Here is a 16,581-nt window from a genome sequence, read left to right as displayed (position 1 = left end):
CGACATCTCATGCTACAACACGAACTGTTCCATGTCTGGATTTATTACCTAATCTCCACCTCTCCTCTTATCTCTGAGATGAGACATCCACAAGCCTTACACAGGAATCTTAACAGAAACTCCCATCACCCTCAGGGCGAACAGTGACAGTAACACAACTGCCCTCAACAATTCCCTGCTGTTTAGCCAGGAGGCATTTAGGTAACAATGAAAAGGTATTGGGAAAGTTTTTGCCCAGCTCATCTCAAGCAGAAACCAGTTTGAGACCACAGAAATCATGATCTGATACACTCAGATGAAATTACACAGCATACAAGCGAGTAATGAGAAAACCATCAGAAAAAAACTCATTTTCCTCAACCTGAATTTAAACAGGTCAGATGCAAGGCCAAAAATACTGAATTTTGCTGTTATTTGCAGGCCTGAAGAACACTGGGCAAAGGTTACAGAAAGGGAAAGAATCATTTTCTTCTAGTTCCTAACAGCAACACGAGTATCCTTTTGCAACACCTAAGCATCAAGTACACTTTCTTGAATTAAGGGGAGCAACACAAACATACTCCTGTGTGAAAGGTACAGGCAAAAGCTAGCGAAAGGATGACTTACCAACACAGTCACAAGTTGGCAATTCAGGCTGTCCTTTTTTTGTAGGTGTATCTATTAAATTCTTTGTAGGAGTATCGAGAAACTTCATAGGTGATTCGAGGAAACTGCTGAGTGTGTTTTTTGCTGGGGAACACCCTGAGTCGCCTGTGCTCTGTGGATGGTCAGTACCCAAACTTCTTGACGTTAGGATGGTAACTTCACCCGCACACTCCATGTTCCTGAGAGCTTCCACAGTGCCGGGCACCTGACCTGCACTGCAGGAAACGGGCAGCATCTGTGACTTCAGATCTACCTGCCGATCAACAGCACCTTGTTGAACATAGGCTTTATCCTCACTGTGTGTTTCACTAGCTCTCAGGTTAGACTGACTAAAAGTTTGAGGCAAAGGATGTGTCTGACCAACATTCACTGCTTGCTGTACCTGAGAATTACATTTTTCTGTAAACATCTGTGTGTTTTCACTTGGTCTGGTTAACAAGGATGCTGTCTTCAACTGTGAAACCGACAGAGGATTACGGGAGAGCAGATCGCTATATTGGTTACATGCAGCAATGTCCTTTCTCAGTGGAACGATGCCTGGTGGGTCACTGGAGCCTGCAGTTTTGATTTGCTCATTCAGCACTTCATAGCCAAACAACCTGTCTTTTTTTTTCTCCTGCGGTACCTCAGATAATCTATGGAATTTTATCTGTGTTTGAGGAAGAAACAGCCTAGGTTTTTCCTGCAATGTTAGCGCATTTTGATTCAGTGCTTTCTGTACTTTGGTTCGTGGTGATTTTTTTTCAGACAGAGCTATTCTGGAGTCCTGTGGCACAGTCTGACCAAGCTTGTGCAGTTTTGATGATATCCAAATGTCCTGTAACTCGCTATGCTGGCATGACAACAACTGTAGTTGGTTTCGATTAATTTGTTGATAGCGTGCTTCTTGAGGCTTTTTTTTGTGCCTTGGTTTCCATGGTACAGCATTTCCTTTTTTATTTGTTGGCTGTTTTTGCTTTAACAGTAAGGAACTGCAATGTTGCCTAAAAAATACAGATTCTTTTCTCTGCAGCAGATCTTGGTTATGTTTTGCTTGCCTCTCATGGGATATTAGGTTAAGCAGTGATGTCTTTATGTCATTCTTCTGTTCTGGATTTGCCCGTTTCGATTCTATTAATGCTGCAAGTTGAGTTAGTTGTGTAGCTACATCCTCTTCATCCTGGCTGTGAATTCCTCCTTCTTTGATTAAAGAACTAGCTTCCAAGCTCAAATCATTACAGGCTGGCTTTTGATCTAACTGGCCAAGAGTATCCAAGTTGTTGCTTGCGTGTTGGACACTGCAACACCGCGGAAGGGAGACCGGATCATAGTTTTTCTTGGTATTAAGTCCTGAAAATGATTTTGCATTAGACCTTAACTCAGATAAAGTTTTGGTATCTCTTGAGGATAACTGCAATTTATACATCTCGCTAGCTAGATTGGCAGGTTTATCGCGCCATTCAGAAATCGAACTTTGGCCATTGTACAACACTGGCTTATTTTGGAGCTGCTTTTGTGAGTGAGCACAGTGAGTCAAGAGCTGTTGTTCTTTCTGTAAGTAAGTGTCTTTGATTTCTTTTAACGTAGAAGACGTAAAGGAGGATGAAATATCCCTTTTGTAACTGTGGAGCAAATTGGAAGAACTTTCTTCTGTACATTCAGTATTTTCTGTTTTAGCTGGGGAAGATGTTCCTAAAGGGACTTCAGATAACTGTGTTAAAGCTTCAATAGCTACAACCTGCTCCACAGTTAGGTTTCTGTTTTTAATCAGGGACAAGAAGGTTGGTTGGAGAGAGGGATTCTCATGCTGTGTCTCTGTGCTAGGTACTTGGAAGCCATCCTCTCCATGCACTTCCTCTTTTACCAATGGAGGACAACACGTGCTTTCATGCAGATCCAAAACAGAACTGGTTTGCAATACTGACTTATCAGAATCCTGAAAGACGCCGCAAGTACAATTTTCCTCTTTCATGAACAGATTTCCTTGTTTGTCTGGGTGAACACAGCTGACACCCGTTGCCAGAGTGCTGACTATGTCATTCAGACTGGTAGCCTTCATCCACTGGGCATGGGAGTCGCTCGTCAAATCTGTCCTTTCCTCCACAGATGCTTTTTTCAGTGAAGCAACCGCTTCTGGTGATGAGTAATGTAGGGTTTTTATGCCATTTTTGATGGTCTGTGCAAATGATTTTTTTGGCTCAGCTAATTGACTGGGAGAGACCGCTCTTTCACTTCTTTCTGCATTTCTCAAGTGTTCGTGGCCTGTCACAGTCCCATGGGTATCTCCATTGACATGAACACCAAAAGATGGCTTCTCGTTATGTGCCCACTTCTCTGCTTCTACGCCTGTCATTCTTTCTTTCTCCTTAGACTGTGCATTTTCAAAGTGTGGTGTTTGGTTTGCTTTCACCCTGTATTTTTCACCATGACCACATATACTGCATTCCATGAGTTCTGGTCTGCGGCCATTTACTGGTTTGTTTTCTAAATTTGCCTATGAAATAATAATAATAAAAAACATTGTAACAGCTGCTTTAAAACATTACAAATAAGAAGTGACTTATAGCAATTAAACCCTATTCTGAATACGTGAGGAATATCCTAATTAAGCACAGGCACAGACGTTGAAAAAAAAACAAAACAGAAAATCATAAAAAGCCTGAAGTCTATCCATATTTATTGTAAGGTGTTTTTTAAGGTGTTTTAATGGGGTACACAGAAGAAGAAAGCTTGCATGTGGGGAAAACTAGAGAAATGAATTAGCACGTAAAGGACTTCACTAAATGGTAAAGACTGATCTGAGGGTTTCATTTTTTGCTGAATTTGCACAAGCAGATGAAAGTCTCCCTCCAGTTCAAAGCAAGATTGAAATCTAAAAGCTTGGACTTCAGAAAGTTCGGTATAATTATACTTCTACAGCTATACTCAAACTGACATGCATCTTGTTTGGACACTCCAGTAAGAATCACCATTTTTTGGGTTAGTTGCAACACCTTCAAAACTGACATAAGTGAGACGGTTAATAAGCCAGCTGTGGTGTTAGTGCATCTGAAAGTTATCATGTAAACACCATGACTGCCTTGGACATTTGGCTGGCATATCTCAGATTTCTGAACAGTCTTTCAGGTAACTGAGCTAGCATTGATAAAATAGCAACAAACTGTTAATATTTAGTTTAATACATCCTTCATCTTCCCAGACACGATACAATTCATGAGGTTACAACAATGTCAAAACCAACCGAGTCAGAATTCTGTGTCCTGGAGAATATGTACATATGGATCTCATTGGGGGTAGCAATCTTATTGCAGCATCTAAGAGTTACTTAAATATTCTGTAGCTTTCAGCCCTACTTAGCATAGAAAACAGTACTGCTTTTCATATTAGACACAAGCAATAGAACTGGTTAATTAACTGTACATTTGCATAGAAGTTTTTAGCAGTTCACTCTTAGCACCAAACTTAAAATAGTTAAATCAAATGTGATTTAGCAGCCATAGCTAAAATGCATGGACTTCTCCAAGAAATGAGAACAAATGTAAAATGGATTTATGATTAATTATGACCATCAAGGTGAACCTTTCAGAAATCCCTAGGCAAAATGAAGCATATGGATCTAACTCCATTTGGAGCCCAATATCTGCCTCATGACTGATAAAAAAATGTAACGGAGAATCCTTAGTGTGCCCTAAATATTATCAGGCACCAAAGTCCTATGAAAATGCTATGTAAAAACATATCCAGCACCTCTGCAGCCATGTCAAATGTATGGAAATTAAGAAAAACACCATACATGTTTCTTCATTACATTACAGATGCTGATTCAGACCCTTGAGCCTGAACTGCTCTGGATCCTGAGGTTTTTTTCATCAGATGATACCAAGACCGAGGGGATCACCAGGCAATTTCTAAGAATTCCACAGAGGTGGATAAGCAAATCTACTGTTAACAGAGGTAGAGGATTTACACATAGGCCTCCATAACTGCACCAAGGAATATTGGAAGGATCCATCACTAAGAAGTAAAAACACACAATTCTATGCCTACACAAAAGCTGCACTTCAGTTAAGTGGCTTCTTTCCTCTGCACTTCAGGAAGAACTATAATAAGAAGTTACTGACTTTTCGTCAATAAAAGCATACCTCTATCAGTCCAAAACTGTCCCAACTATGTAAAACTGCTATTAAAACTTAATTAAATGAGTAGGAGGCTGAGGAGATGAAAGCAAATATATTAAAATCATTCCTCGGTGCTTACAGGTTTTCAATCTAACCACAAAAAACTAAGTCTGCCAAACTGAGAGTAACAAGAGATAGAGAGAAAGGAGGAAGGTTCAACCATGACCATCAGCAATACGTCCCACTTCTCTCTCAACTATGCTGTTTTTCAGTAAAGTACTTTTAACTGTCATAAAAGCAACACTGTGCTTGAAAATACTAAGTATGTTACATGTTAGGAGCATGTAAGTGCAGTGTCCACATAAGACCCAACCGATCTCAGAAGCAAACTGGCTTATTTATTATTATTAATAAAATGATTCCCCACACATATCATAATTTCCACTAACTGGAAGCTGCCTACGTGCAACAAGGAAGAAAACAGAACCAGCTGAATCGTATCACTGGCTTTGCTTCATATTTTATTTTTCCACACAAATAACAGAAATTACAATAAAATTTGGAAAAAAATAATAAATCAGTCCTTCCTCCTTTTGAGCACGGTGCCACTTTTCCTCTTTATTACTGTACTGCAATGAATCCTAAATACACCCTTCCCCCTCCCCTTCTCTCACCAGACTTTCCTGTGGCCTTTTCTGTTTAATAGGTGAAGCTACTGTTTCACTATATAAAAAGAAACACAGTCATACCAGCAGGGGCAGAGCTCCTTTGATTCTTCCCCTCAGCCAAGGTCTGGCAGACCACAACCAATAGCTCAGCAAATGCTTTTGCAGCTGAACAACCTGGATGGAGAAGTCTGCCTTCCAGTCCTGAATCAAAGCACTGAAAACTACAGTCAAGGATACCACGCTTCCAAGCAAGTCTTAACATTCATGGAAGCTGAGCATGGAAGAGTGATCTAATTGATTTGTAAAGTTTTCAAACAAGTGTAATGGAAAGCAGTAGAATAATCTGGATCAGTGAAAGTAATTTCTTTTCTTCATGAAGTGTAACACTGTTCCAGCTGGATATATAAAACAAATCATGCTCAAGATACAACTGCAGTTGTTATATTGCAGCCTGCTGCAGTCATTGCTAGATTATTTAAACTTCAACATTTTATCTTTTTCTTCTTATACACACATGTCACTGCAGGAGGTGATGCTTCCAAGCAAACATGAAAAGCCAATTACAGCAAATCTCTCTCAAAAGAGTCAGACCGTAATATTGATTTTTCTTTTAATACAACATGACTCTGAAGGAATGCAAAGATATCTGCAACTCACAACCAAAATACAACGTCAAGGCTACCCTAAAGACTTTTATACATTTTCTGTACAATTAAGAGTAGAGGTTTATACTTCACTCCATGTCTCTACAGGTGGTAACAACACATTTTGTACTGAAGGTAACAGCCAGTAATTATTCTTGTAAACCAGAAATAACAGATGATACCTAGATCAACTACTGAGAAAATGGCTCTCAGAACAAGTCTTGACAAGCTGCACAACAACCTACGTCCCCTAAGTAGACATCCCAATTAGATTCCTCCCTCACTCCCATAGGAACAGAGTTCTCAACACATGAGAATAATGCCTGCACATACTAGCTTGTGCTAATGACCAAGATGACCTGAAAGGAAGCTCTTCCAGCACTACAACATTCAACAGTGCAAAGGGATGGTGAGAGAGGAGAGCTTGCACTGTGCACCTCTTTTCCTCTGCAGTGCTGTGGGTAAGTCTGGATCCTAAGACACCATCTGCAGTCATGCAGCAGGCCCTGCACGCTCTCCCAGAAAAACTGTTTGGGGGAAAAAAAAAGAAAAAGAAAAAACAGAAGACAACAAATATATTTCATCTAGTATTTGAACAGGGTATTTTATTCATGGTCCAGCTGTCAGATGTCAGTGCTTCACCAGGAGATGAGCAAGAACCAGCCACCAGCTGACCAGTACCGATTTACTCCTATGCAGTGTATTCCTATTCCCCAGGACATGGGGCAATTCCATGGAATACAGCATGGATACTGCCTAATAGGGGTGTAAGTATGGGAGTATCATATAGGGATAAAAAGGTAGATATCAGATGGAAGATACAGATAGAGAGCCAGAAAGCACAGGCCTCGGGAAGCACTCATCTATGTTGGGTTCTACCAAGAAAGCCACCCTGTGCATTGGTTTGAACAGAGGAATGATGCTGTGGAAAGTGTAGGGCCACTGACTGCCATAATGCAGACAAGAAAATAGTTGCTGCCCAAGGCTGCAGACTGAGCAGAGTTTCTGGGCAGGTAACCAGGCCACAGAGAAGGACAGCTAAGTAGGGGCCCAGCTGCAAGCAGAGGCTCATTCCTATTAACCTCACCAGAAACTTAAATCTATTATCACCAATTACATATTAACCACGGCCATGAAATGGTGTGCCTCTCACAGCACACCACACTTTTACAGCAGCTCACAGAAAGCATATTTCCCACAGATCTTCAGGTAAAGTGAACAACTTGGGTCCTACAATAATATAACATAACCTGCCCATACAATAGGTTTTGTTCCTCACAGGAACAACAGCATTGAGGGAGCATTTACAGCAGGCTCATAATTCCACATTTTAGAAGCTACAGCAACAAAAGCAAATAACCTTTGCTCTTGGCAAAAGGATGTAAAGAAGTGTAAGCAGGTTTATATGGAAACTCACGGCAACTATAAGTTCTGTGAAGCTGGAGAAATCCACCCAGCTGTGCTTTGCTGGATGGATCCCCCTCCACTCACAACTCCCCTGTGCCCATCCAAACCCACCCAATTACCACAGCAACTAAGACTTCATGCTAGATCTTTTAACAGCTAGCAAATTCACTCCATCACAGTAAGGATTTAGTCAACTATATTTATATCCAGAATGAGCTATAGTAACAAATACATTGTGGTATCTTCACTTCTCTGTCCCACGCCACTATCACAATTCTCCTGCTCACCTTACGTAACACTTCTGTGAGACCACTTACAAGAAGGCCTAGATCTTCCCCAAGAAGACACTAAAGGATGTAGTTACTAGCAAAAATAAAATAAAGGGCAAAACACTTATTCAGACTCTAAAGTTTCATACTGTGACCCATAGAGAAGTATATTTATTAGATTACTCAGATTTCTGTTTGTCAGCCTTGTGCTCTAGGGTGTGAAAGTGCAAAGCAAAACCACAGAACTCACGCCATGAAGGACACCCTGCTCCCCTAACACGGGTTCCCAAAAATTGAGGTGTTAAAGAAAAACTTGTTACAGAACCTTTTCTGCTACAGAAGCCAATACAAACTAGTATCTTGCTTGGGTTTTTCTGTTTGTTCTAAATGAAGTTTTTATTTATTTAATCATTTATCTTTAACGCTGAAATAGAACATTCAAAGAAACACTGACAGCTCTGGGAAACACAGCACTCAACCCACAAAGAAAAATTATACATACAATCACCAGCAGTATCTATTCCCTAATACAACCCTCTCCTAACATGCTTTAATTAAAAATGTAGAGAAAGAATAAATTCAGTCTTTGAACTTACTCATCCTAGCTAATCTCTTATAGTTTACCCATTCATTAGGTCATCACCATACATTTAAGCCTGTTACCGTATATTGGGAATCTGCAATGTTCTTAATAGGGTCCTCAGGGAACTTATCACAGCTATATATTATATAAGATCCTTAGCAATGACCTAGAAGAAAACTGAAATTAATTCTGATAGAAGATTAGATAATAATGATAAAATTGGATGTGACTTTTTGACTGGCAAGCAAGCACTTCAATACAGATAAAGGTGAAGCTGTGTATCTAACAACAAAGACATTGGACTTTATGTGTATAATACAGGTTTTATCTCAGGAAGCAGTGACCCTGGAAGGAACATTAACATGGTCAATAAAACACTGCACAGTAACTATAGAAACTCCTGTTGCAACTTTATGGCCAAAACAGTTAGCAAGGTTCTGCAGCGCATAAATAACAATGTAATTAGGAAAAGACAGATTATTTTATGCCCTGTATTTGGCACTTTTACACCTGCCAGCAGAGCAGAGCGTCCAATCCTGGCGTACCCAATTCAAGCAAGACATTGATATGCTGGACAGGTCTTGGAGGACCAGGAGAAAAACAAAAGATTGAAGTATCTTGAGTGAAAGCCTCAAGTCCACTTTCTACCATTTACCAAAGAAAATTGAAAGGCCACAAACTATTGCTAAGTCTGTGCAGAAAAGAAAGCTAATAACAGAAGGCTCTTTGTTCTGGTAGACAAAAGCATAACAAGATTCAACGACTTTAAGTTAAAGCTTGGGAAGTCTGGACTGAAACTTTGTTGCTCATCTTTGTAGAGATACAAGTTAACAGTGCTAACCAGCCCTGGCTCCAAAGGACACACCAAAACAAGTCATTCACCCAGTCACTTCCAAATTCTAACACCTACATTGCACATACATTCCAGTCTGATTTAAAGCTAATGAGAGGGCAATAGACTGGAAAGAATAAGTCAGAGATAACTACATTAAGAGGACTAGTGAAAGGCAATTCAGACAATAAACTGGTCAGATAGACTACCCAGCAATAAGGCAGTATTCAGGATCCTGCATTGCAAAAATAACAGTGTTAGGGTTGCAGTGATCACAGTGATCAGGCAATGATCATCTGCTACAAAATTAAATGCTTTGTATTTTTAAATACGTGGAAACTCTAATTTACAATGTCAATAAACCCTTATTTTACAAAATCGAAACTTAAGAGTTAAATGTTTACTACAGAGCATCAATGAAATGATGTAATTTGGACAAGAACACTGAGAAAGGAATTCCAAATGGAATGTCAGGCCACATGCCACTCAGTCTGAAGTCTGCCTTGAAAAATCCTAATGTTCCAAAAGGCTGAATGCTTAACGGCGCTGGGATAAGAAGACAAACATGTTCTATACACTGACTTTAGAGAAATTAATGGCAAGTGATTTCTGTTGGTTTCTTTTATGCAATTCCTGCTTGCTTTTTTCTTGACATTGGGTAAGTTTCATATATCTGACATTTGAAAAGAAAGCACCTTTGTAAGAACGCGCGGATCCTTTGTTTATAGCGCCCAAATGAAACCCTATCACTATCAACTTACTGTAGTGGAAGTTAAATCATTTGGCATTTACAAAGCCAAGGCTCTCTAATGCCCATGGGAAAACCTGCTGCTATTGTACCTGCAAGATCTTCCTCGTGTTAATGCCATATGTAAAATCTTAGTACATCAGAGAGAGAAAAAGCACACCAAAGTGAAAATCTGGTCCCATTCAAGTAAGGCGGAGACTTCTAACTGGGTTTCTTCCTGCAACAGTTACTGTAAGCAACAAAAAACTTGCTTAGCAGTGTGGAATATGGTTCTAAATGAATAGTATCCGTTTTCACATTTTCTAGATACTGTTATTACCTACAAATGTAAGAATATCAAACACCGGCAACTGAACACCGGAATCTGCAAAGCTATTTCAAGTATTGCACTGCCTACCTTACATATAGCAAGTATTCAATAAAGTTCTTAGTTTCATAATTAATAAATAGAATCAACAAAACATAACCAGAATAAGAAAGCAGTAATGCTATAACTCCCTTAGAATTAAGTAAGCCATGCACAAACATACATATAAACATGCCCTACTTGAGCACACTGACATATTTTTCTTCCTTCCCACAAATGTTACTTCACTGATACCAACATTTCCGATCACAGGCATTTTTAAGAAGCTCTTTCCTCTAAATTCAATACAGTGGAACTTTCAGCATCCCACTAGAACACATAGTGACAGGCCAGATCTAAACAAATAGTGATTCAAAGCACGTGCAAACCTCCCCCCCCCCAAACACCCTAACTGCCAGGCTCTGCCTGGCTCAGCCTCACTGTGCCTCTTCCTCCAGCATTCCCTGAGCAAGCAGAGGAGTGTTACACCCCACAGCTGCTTCATGCAGCCAGCAATGAGTTGTAGGGGAAAAGAGGAGGAGGATGCCAGGTCTGGGAAGGAAAGGAAGTAGTGCTGATGGTGAGCTCTGTAGGACAGGGGCTGTAAGGGAAGAGCACCTCTGCATCCAGCTCAGCCCTATCAGCACCATAACAAAAAGCCCACCAGGGACTGGCTTCAAGCCCCAAGACATGGATTAGAATTACTAATTTACAGACCATTTACAAAGACCTGACCTTTTTTGTTAAGATTCCATTCAAAAAAATGTCCATGTACAGTTGAAATCTTAATGGTACTGTACAAAGGAAATACAGTTACACATGAGGAAGCACTGGAGACTGCACAAAGTGTGGTACTGAATTACAATCAAAGAATCACAGAATCACAGAATTATCAAGGTTGGAAAAGACCTAGACGATCATTTAGTCCAACCATTACCAATGCTTCCAGGCTAAATCATATTCCTCAGCACCACATCCAAGCGTTTCTTGAACACTCCCATGGTCGGTGACTCCACCACCTCCCTGGGCAGTGCATTCCAATGCCTGACTACCCTTTCCGAGAAGTAATACTTCCTAATGTCCAGCCTGAATCTCCCCTGATGCAGCTTAAAACCATTCCCTCTAGTTCTATCACTGATTACACGAGAGAAGAGGCCAACCCCCAGCTCACTACAACCCCCCTTCAGGAAGTTATAGAGAGCTATAAATCATGCCTGTTTACTTCACCTGAGGCACATGAGCCTACTAAGCACAGAAAGAAAAAATAATAATAATTCCCTTTAGACACACATCCAGCTATCAAAAAGGTCCTTAAAAATAATAATCTAGGCATCATTTTTGAAACAAATTATTTCAAAATGAAAAGCATTCAACTGCCAAGTTACTCCTTAGTTACTATAGTTCTAAAAGTAAGAGTTGGATAATTTGTGTGAGCCATCCATGTGCCAAAAGCAAACCCCCTATGGAAAAGGGAGCAAAAAGGCTCAGAAGAAATAGGCAGACACATCCAACCAGTACTCGAAGCAATTTTAATTGCTATTTTTCAAACAAGTATGTTCCAAAATGATTAAGTCCTTTTAAAAAACACAAAGCATGTCTTCTGTACAACATCCCTTCCAACTCCTATTATCCTGTCTTCTTCCTCTGTCAAACCCCACAGCACTGCAGTTCCATCCACTGACTTGTTGATATCTTGTTTTAAAAAGGAAAAAAAAGAAAAAAAAGAAAAAAAAAAAAGTTGAATTACTTCCAGCTAAATATCCTGGCAGGCATTTTGTGCTAAAAAAATTACACTTACATGTTCAAAAATCCATTCAAGCCATGCTCATTGAAAGCATTAGTGTGCATATTAGAGTTGCTTCTCTTAACTTTTGTTAACACGTTCATTAGGTTGAAATAGTGCAATTTAAGCACCAAAACAAACATTTTAAGAAGGACTAGCAACAGCTGGTCTGTCATAGCAACTTCTTATCTGAACGTTGTTTTTGATACGAAATACCACACTTTGTACACATTGAAAAGTTAAAGAGTGCTCATGTATGTATTTGTAGCTTCGATGGAAAAGGGACTCCCACTAGCCCCTAAATACAAGGTTTACCAACAAACCCAAAGTGCTTGATATTAAATAATCTCTTGCTTTTGGTTTGACTTAAACCAAATTGATTTTAGAGTTTCACAGGTGTTGTCTACACTTTTCTTGTGCACAGATTAGCACTATAGTGTTTATGCATAAACACACAAACAGAATCAGGCAGAGAACAAAGAATGGGCATGCACTTACAGTACTCACTTAGCACTGCATGTACTACTGAGGATCTCTCTCTTCAGTCTTTTTTTCTTCCTTTTTGTTGGTTAGTTTTTAAAAACTTCATGTCTGCAACCATCCAGATTGCAGCTGTAGCTCCACAGAGCCTACTAGAAGGAGCACGGCCTGTGCCTCTTCATCAGGTGTATCAGCTGTATTTATCACTTTAGTTTATAATGTCTACATCTGTCAAACTGGTTTTCAACAGGAAAGCATTGCTTACTTTAACCTGGTACAGCACAATTCATAAATATGTTGGTTCATAAAAGTATCATTAGAGGAACTGCCAGCTCTCCAAATAAATAAATGTGCATCTATACAAACTCAGGATGACTGGAGAAACACAAACTCCACTTGTCACTGGAGCACCGTGCTACAAATACCCCTTAAGCAAGTCCACAACCCTTTTTTGAAGCAAAACAAAATTAAAACCCCAGTAAAACAATAACAAAATATTAATAATAATTCAAAACATCTATTTTTTTTTTTTTTTGACATGTCACTGGTAAGCTTCACTCAGCCACTACTGATGACTAAAACAAAGACTGAATTATAATTCAGTGGATACAACACCACTTCACACAGCAGTCCCACCAACAAAGCAAGCCATAATCATACACCAGAACATCATATTTCTAAAGTGCCATTCAGAAGATGTAAATGGTGAAGCTTTTTGGAGGTTTCCTGCAGTTGACAGAAACACAACCTATTTTAACATGGTCATTTAACATGACCGACCCACCCCACCAAAAACAAAGCAAAACCTCCTCAGCACCAACACAGCCACCTCCACGAGATGCCTTCAGGGGCACCATGCCTCCTTACTGGGTGCACACAAGTGAATCGACTCATCAAATACAATCCAGCACCACAAAATAAAACGCTGGTGAACTGAAAGAACGCTCTCTATAACTGAAGGGGAAAGAAATGCTGTAGAATCAATTCAGCAGAGGAAAAGTCAAACCAGAAATAAACACAAGTCCAATGACTACCATATGATACTATGCACACACACAAAAACAGATGAGCCTTTTTCCATTTAAGAGCCAAGAAAAAATAAAAAAAGAAAAAAAACTGTTCAAAAGGCTTTTTGGAAAGGATAGGAATGACAGCATCATATTACATAGCTACTTCCCCTGCCATCAAATAAGAAGCAGTGGTAAAATGAGTTCAAGAGAAAGTTTGCAGACTCACTACGAACCCCTACTGCGGACAGACATCCAACACAACACAACTACACAAGTCAAGAAACACTCCTCTCACTTCTACAGGTGCATGTACCAATTCCACGCTACAAAACACTACGACTGGTTTACAAGAAGTTTTCATTTCACACACTATCTCCTTCACTGCACCAAATGAACAAATGCTAAAGTCTTAACAACACCTAGCAACTATGCTGCAAAAGTGGCAGCCACTACAATGGGCAATTAAGAGCATACCTATGACTTAATGAAACAATCAAATGTCCTGGATTAATATATTTTTAAAAAGAAGAACACTTGTTAGTGCTGTGCCATCACCATTCCTGTAGGCAAAGGGGAAGGTGGTTTGCACAGCAACACCCACACTGAGAGACACACACACAGAGGTCAGACACATTTGCAAGCCAAGGAAGCTTATTTGCTCCTTCCTTACTCTTAACTTCTAGATTAACTTTGTCTTACAAACTTAGGACTCCCTTGAGCAAGTTCCTATGACGTGTAACAGTGAGGACAAAGCAGCTAAGGAGTCACAATGATTTTAAATAAAACCACATTACATTCAGCATTTATCACATTCACCACGTCCAACAACTTCTGAAATGTTTATGTACTGAAATGGTGCTCAACTATTTCAGATCACGTTCAGCTGCGCTCTGTGTCAAGAAAACAATCCTCAAGTCAGTTTAAAAACATTACATCTCATTTTCTTTAACTTCTTTTCACAGTTTCAGCACCCATCCTTTAGCATTTTAGATTGAAAGAACAGAATTAAGAACCTATTTCCATACAAAACAAATGCAAACTGAAAAAAAAGCAGTATGAATCTGCTACCAGTTAGACACAAATGTAGCAAACTTGTATTACAAGCTGAAACAGTTGAGTTGAAGCACCAATCTTTTGTTACTATGCAAGATAGCCATCTTAAGAGCCCTGCTGAAGCCTTACCACGTGAACCGAGGGCCCCTGTAAGTTTATAGAATTTTCAGTTTCACTTGAGGTGTTCTAAAGTTTAAAGAAAAAAGGAAATCAAAACCGCTGTAATTGAAGCGTGAAGCTTCCTATGCCGTTAATTTAGTTTACGTGATAGCAACGACTTCTCGCCCTGCTCGACACCCCCAGCATTCAGCTGCTACTTCTGAGAGTGGGGAAGGAACACGGAGGGTGAAGCGGCTCCCAGCACAATGGGAAGCGAACGTCCCGGCCGCAGCGCCCCGCATAGAGGCTCCGGTGTGTATATACACAACATGCTGGGATGGGGGAAGGGGGAAGGGGGGACAGGGAGAGGCAAAAGAAGAGAACATGTTCTGTGCCGTTAAAATTAGCTCATCTGAAGGGCTGAAAGAGCCGCGTCCCAGCGCGCAACCCTCGATCTCCTGTTAAACGTGACAAGAAACGGCGCTTAACGTGAGGGAGAAATATTAAAGCAATCATCGGTTACCTTAAAAACTCTTTGCTTCCTCCTCTGAGGTCTTTTGTTTTCAGTTAGAACCTAAAAAAACATCAAATCGCAGAATAAGCGGTGGTCACAAAGGCAGACGCCTCCAGTTTTATTATCGAACCGCAATATTTCTCTAATACCCGAGTGCTTCACGTGCGGCACCTCCACGGGCCGCCGGCGGCTCTACGCGGCCCCCCCGCCGCCACCCCGACACGCGGCGACGCCGGAGACGGCAGAGGGGAGAGGCCCCGCCGCCCCCCCGGAGCCGAGCTCGCTGGTGCCCCGCATTCCTCACGGCGGCGCCCACCAGGCGGCCATCTTGCTTCCTGCCGCAGCGGAGCCCTCCCCTCCCCTCCTTTCCCTCCCTCCCCTCGCGGCGGCGCGGGCACGAGCCGCGCGTGGATCGGCGGCGCTCGCCCCCCCCACCCCTTCGCGAGGCCGCGCCGCGCGCGCCCGAAGCTTAAGTCCGGCCCGGCCAATGGGACTCCGCGGCCCCGCAGCGCCCCCCTGCGGCCGCCACGCGCCGTCACGCCGGCCCCGAGCGAACAAAGGGGCCGCTGTGCGGGGCGGCCAGCGGCAACACGCGGCGCGGGCACGGAGCCGGCACCGCGCGCTCCCGCCTCGGCTCGTGCACGGCGGAACGTGAGGGCCCGAGCGCGGCCCACACCCGCGCTGCGGCACGAGGGGTCAGGCGAGGACACGGCCCCGCGCCGCGCGTGCACGCGGCCGACAGTGAGGGAGGGGCGGGGAGCGGCCGGCGGGCCCCGCAGCAGGACACAGCCCCGCAACAGGACATAGCCCCGCAGCAGGACAGGACAGCCCCGCACAGCAGGACACAGCCCCGCACAGCAGGACAGCCCGGCACAGCAGGACACAGCCCCGCAGCAGGACAGGACGGCCCCGGGACGCCGCAGCGCTGCTGGGCTCTAACTGCGGCTACGCAGAACGGAGCTCTCGGTCCCGTAGCCCAGGTGCACCGCGCCCCGGCCAGCACGGCTCGCTCCCCTCGGAAAGGTTCAGGCAGAATGTGACGTTGGCCCCGAGCTTTCCGCAAACAGCTCGGCTCAGACAGAGCAGCTGCGGGGCTCTCCATTAAATCACCATTTCCCATTCAAGACAGAAGAGCGGCTGCTGGAAAGCTCCCAGCCTCCCCTGATTGCAGCACGCTCCTTAAATACGCCTGGGCTTTGGGCAGCACGTAAAAACCCACAAGGAAACAGGCCGGACCGTTGTTCCGTATTTCCCCGTTGCTCAGATTACAGCCGCTGAATGACACGTCTCAGGGCACCTCGGTGAGGCCGGGTCCCACGGGAGCCCCCCGGGGCCATCAGTGTCACCCAGCTGCAGGCAAACAGTCCCAGGAGCTGGCAGCGGGTCAGGGCTCCAGCCCAAGT

At 42.5% G+C, this 16,581-nt stretch overlaps 1 protein-coding gene across 28 annotated transcripts in view; it reads right to left on the bottom strand.

The window, feature by feature from the left end:
* Positions 1-16,581, bottom strand: part of TET1 (tet methylcytosine dioxygenase 1) — a 74,983-nt gene that overhangs the window by 39,375 nt on the left and 19,027 nt on the right. For 20 of the 28 annotated variants that reach the window (XR_014948528.1, XR_001556030.3, XR_014948529.1 and 17 more), the window contains 2 exons: positions 15,188-15,238; positions 607-3,118 (listed from right to left, as the gene is read on the bottom strand). Coding sequence is in view for 24 of the 28 variants with exons in the window: in XM_015866319.3 (XP_015721805.2) it covers positions 607-3,118; positions 15,188-15,238 (2,563 nt within the window). In the remaining 4 variants the exon portion in view is untranslated. Of the gene's footprint in view, positions 1-606; positions 3,119-12,529; positions 14,403-14,694; positions 14,957-15,187; positions 15,239-15,327; positions 15,524-16,581 lie in introns of those variants that run through there. The other 8 variants (XM_085554083.1, XM_085554089.1, XM_085554093.1 and 5 more) reach the window with 4 other exon arrangements.

The sequence above is a fragment of the Coturnix japonica genome, chromosome 8, assembly GCF_054131305.1.
Source record: "Coturnix japonica strain WE chromosome 8, WE-NBRP24, whole genome shotgun sequence".
Taxonomy (NCBI): domain Eukaryota; kingdom Metazoa; phylum Chordata; class Aves; order Galliformes; family Phasianidae; genus Coturnix; species Coturnix japonica.
This window is presented reverse-complemented; position numbering and strand designations above follow the sequence as displayed.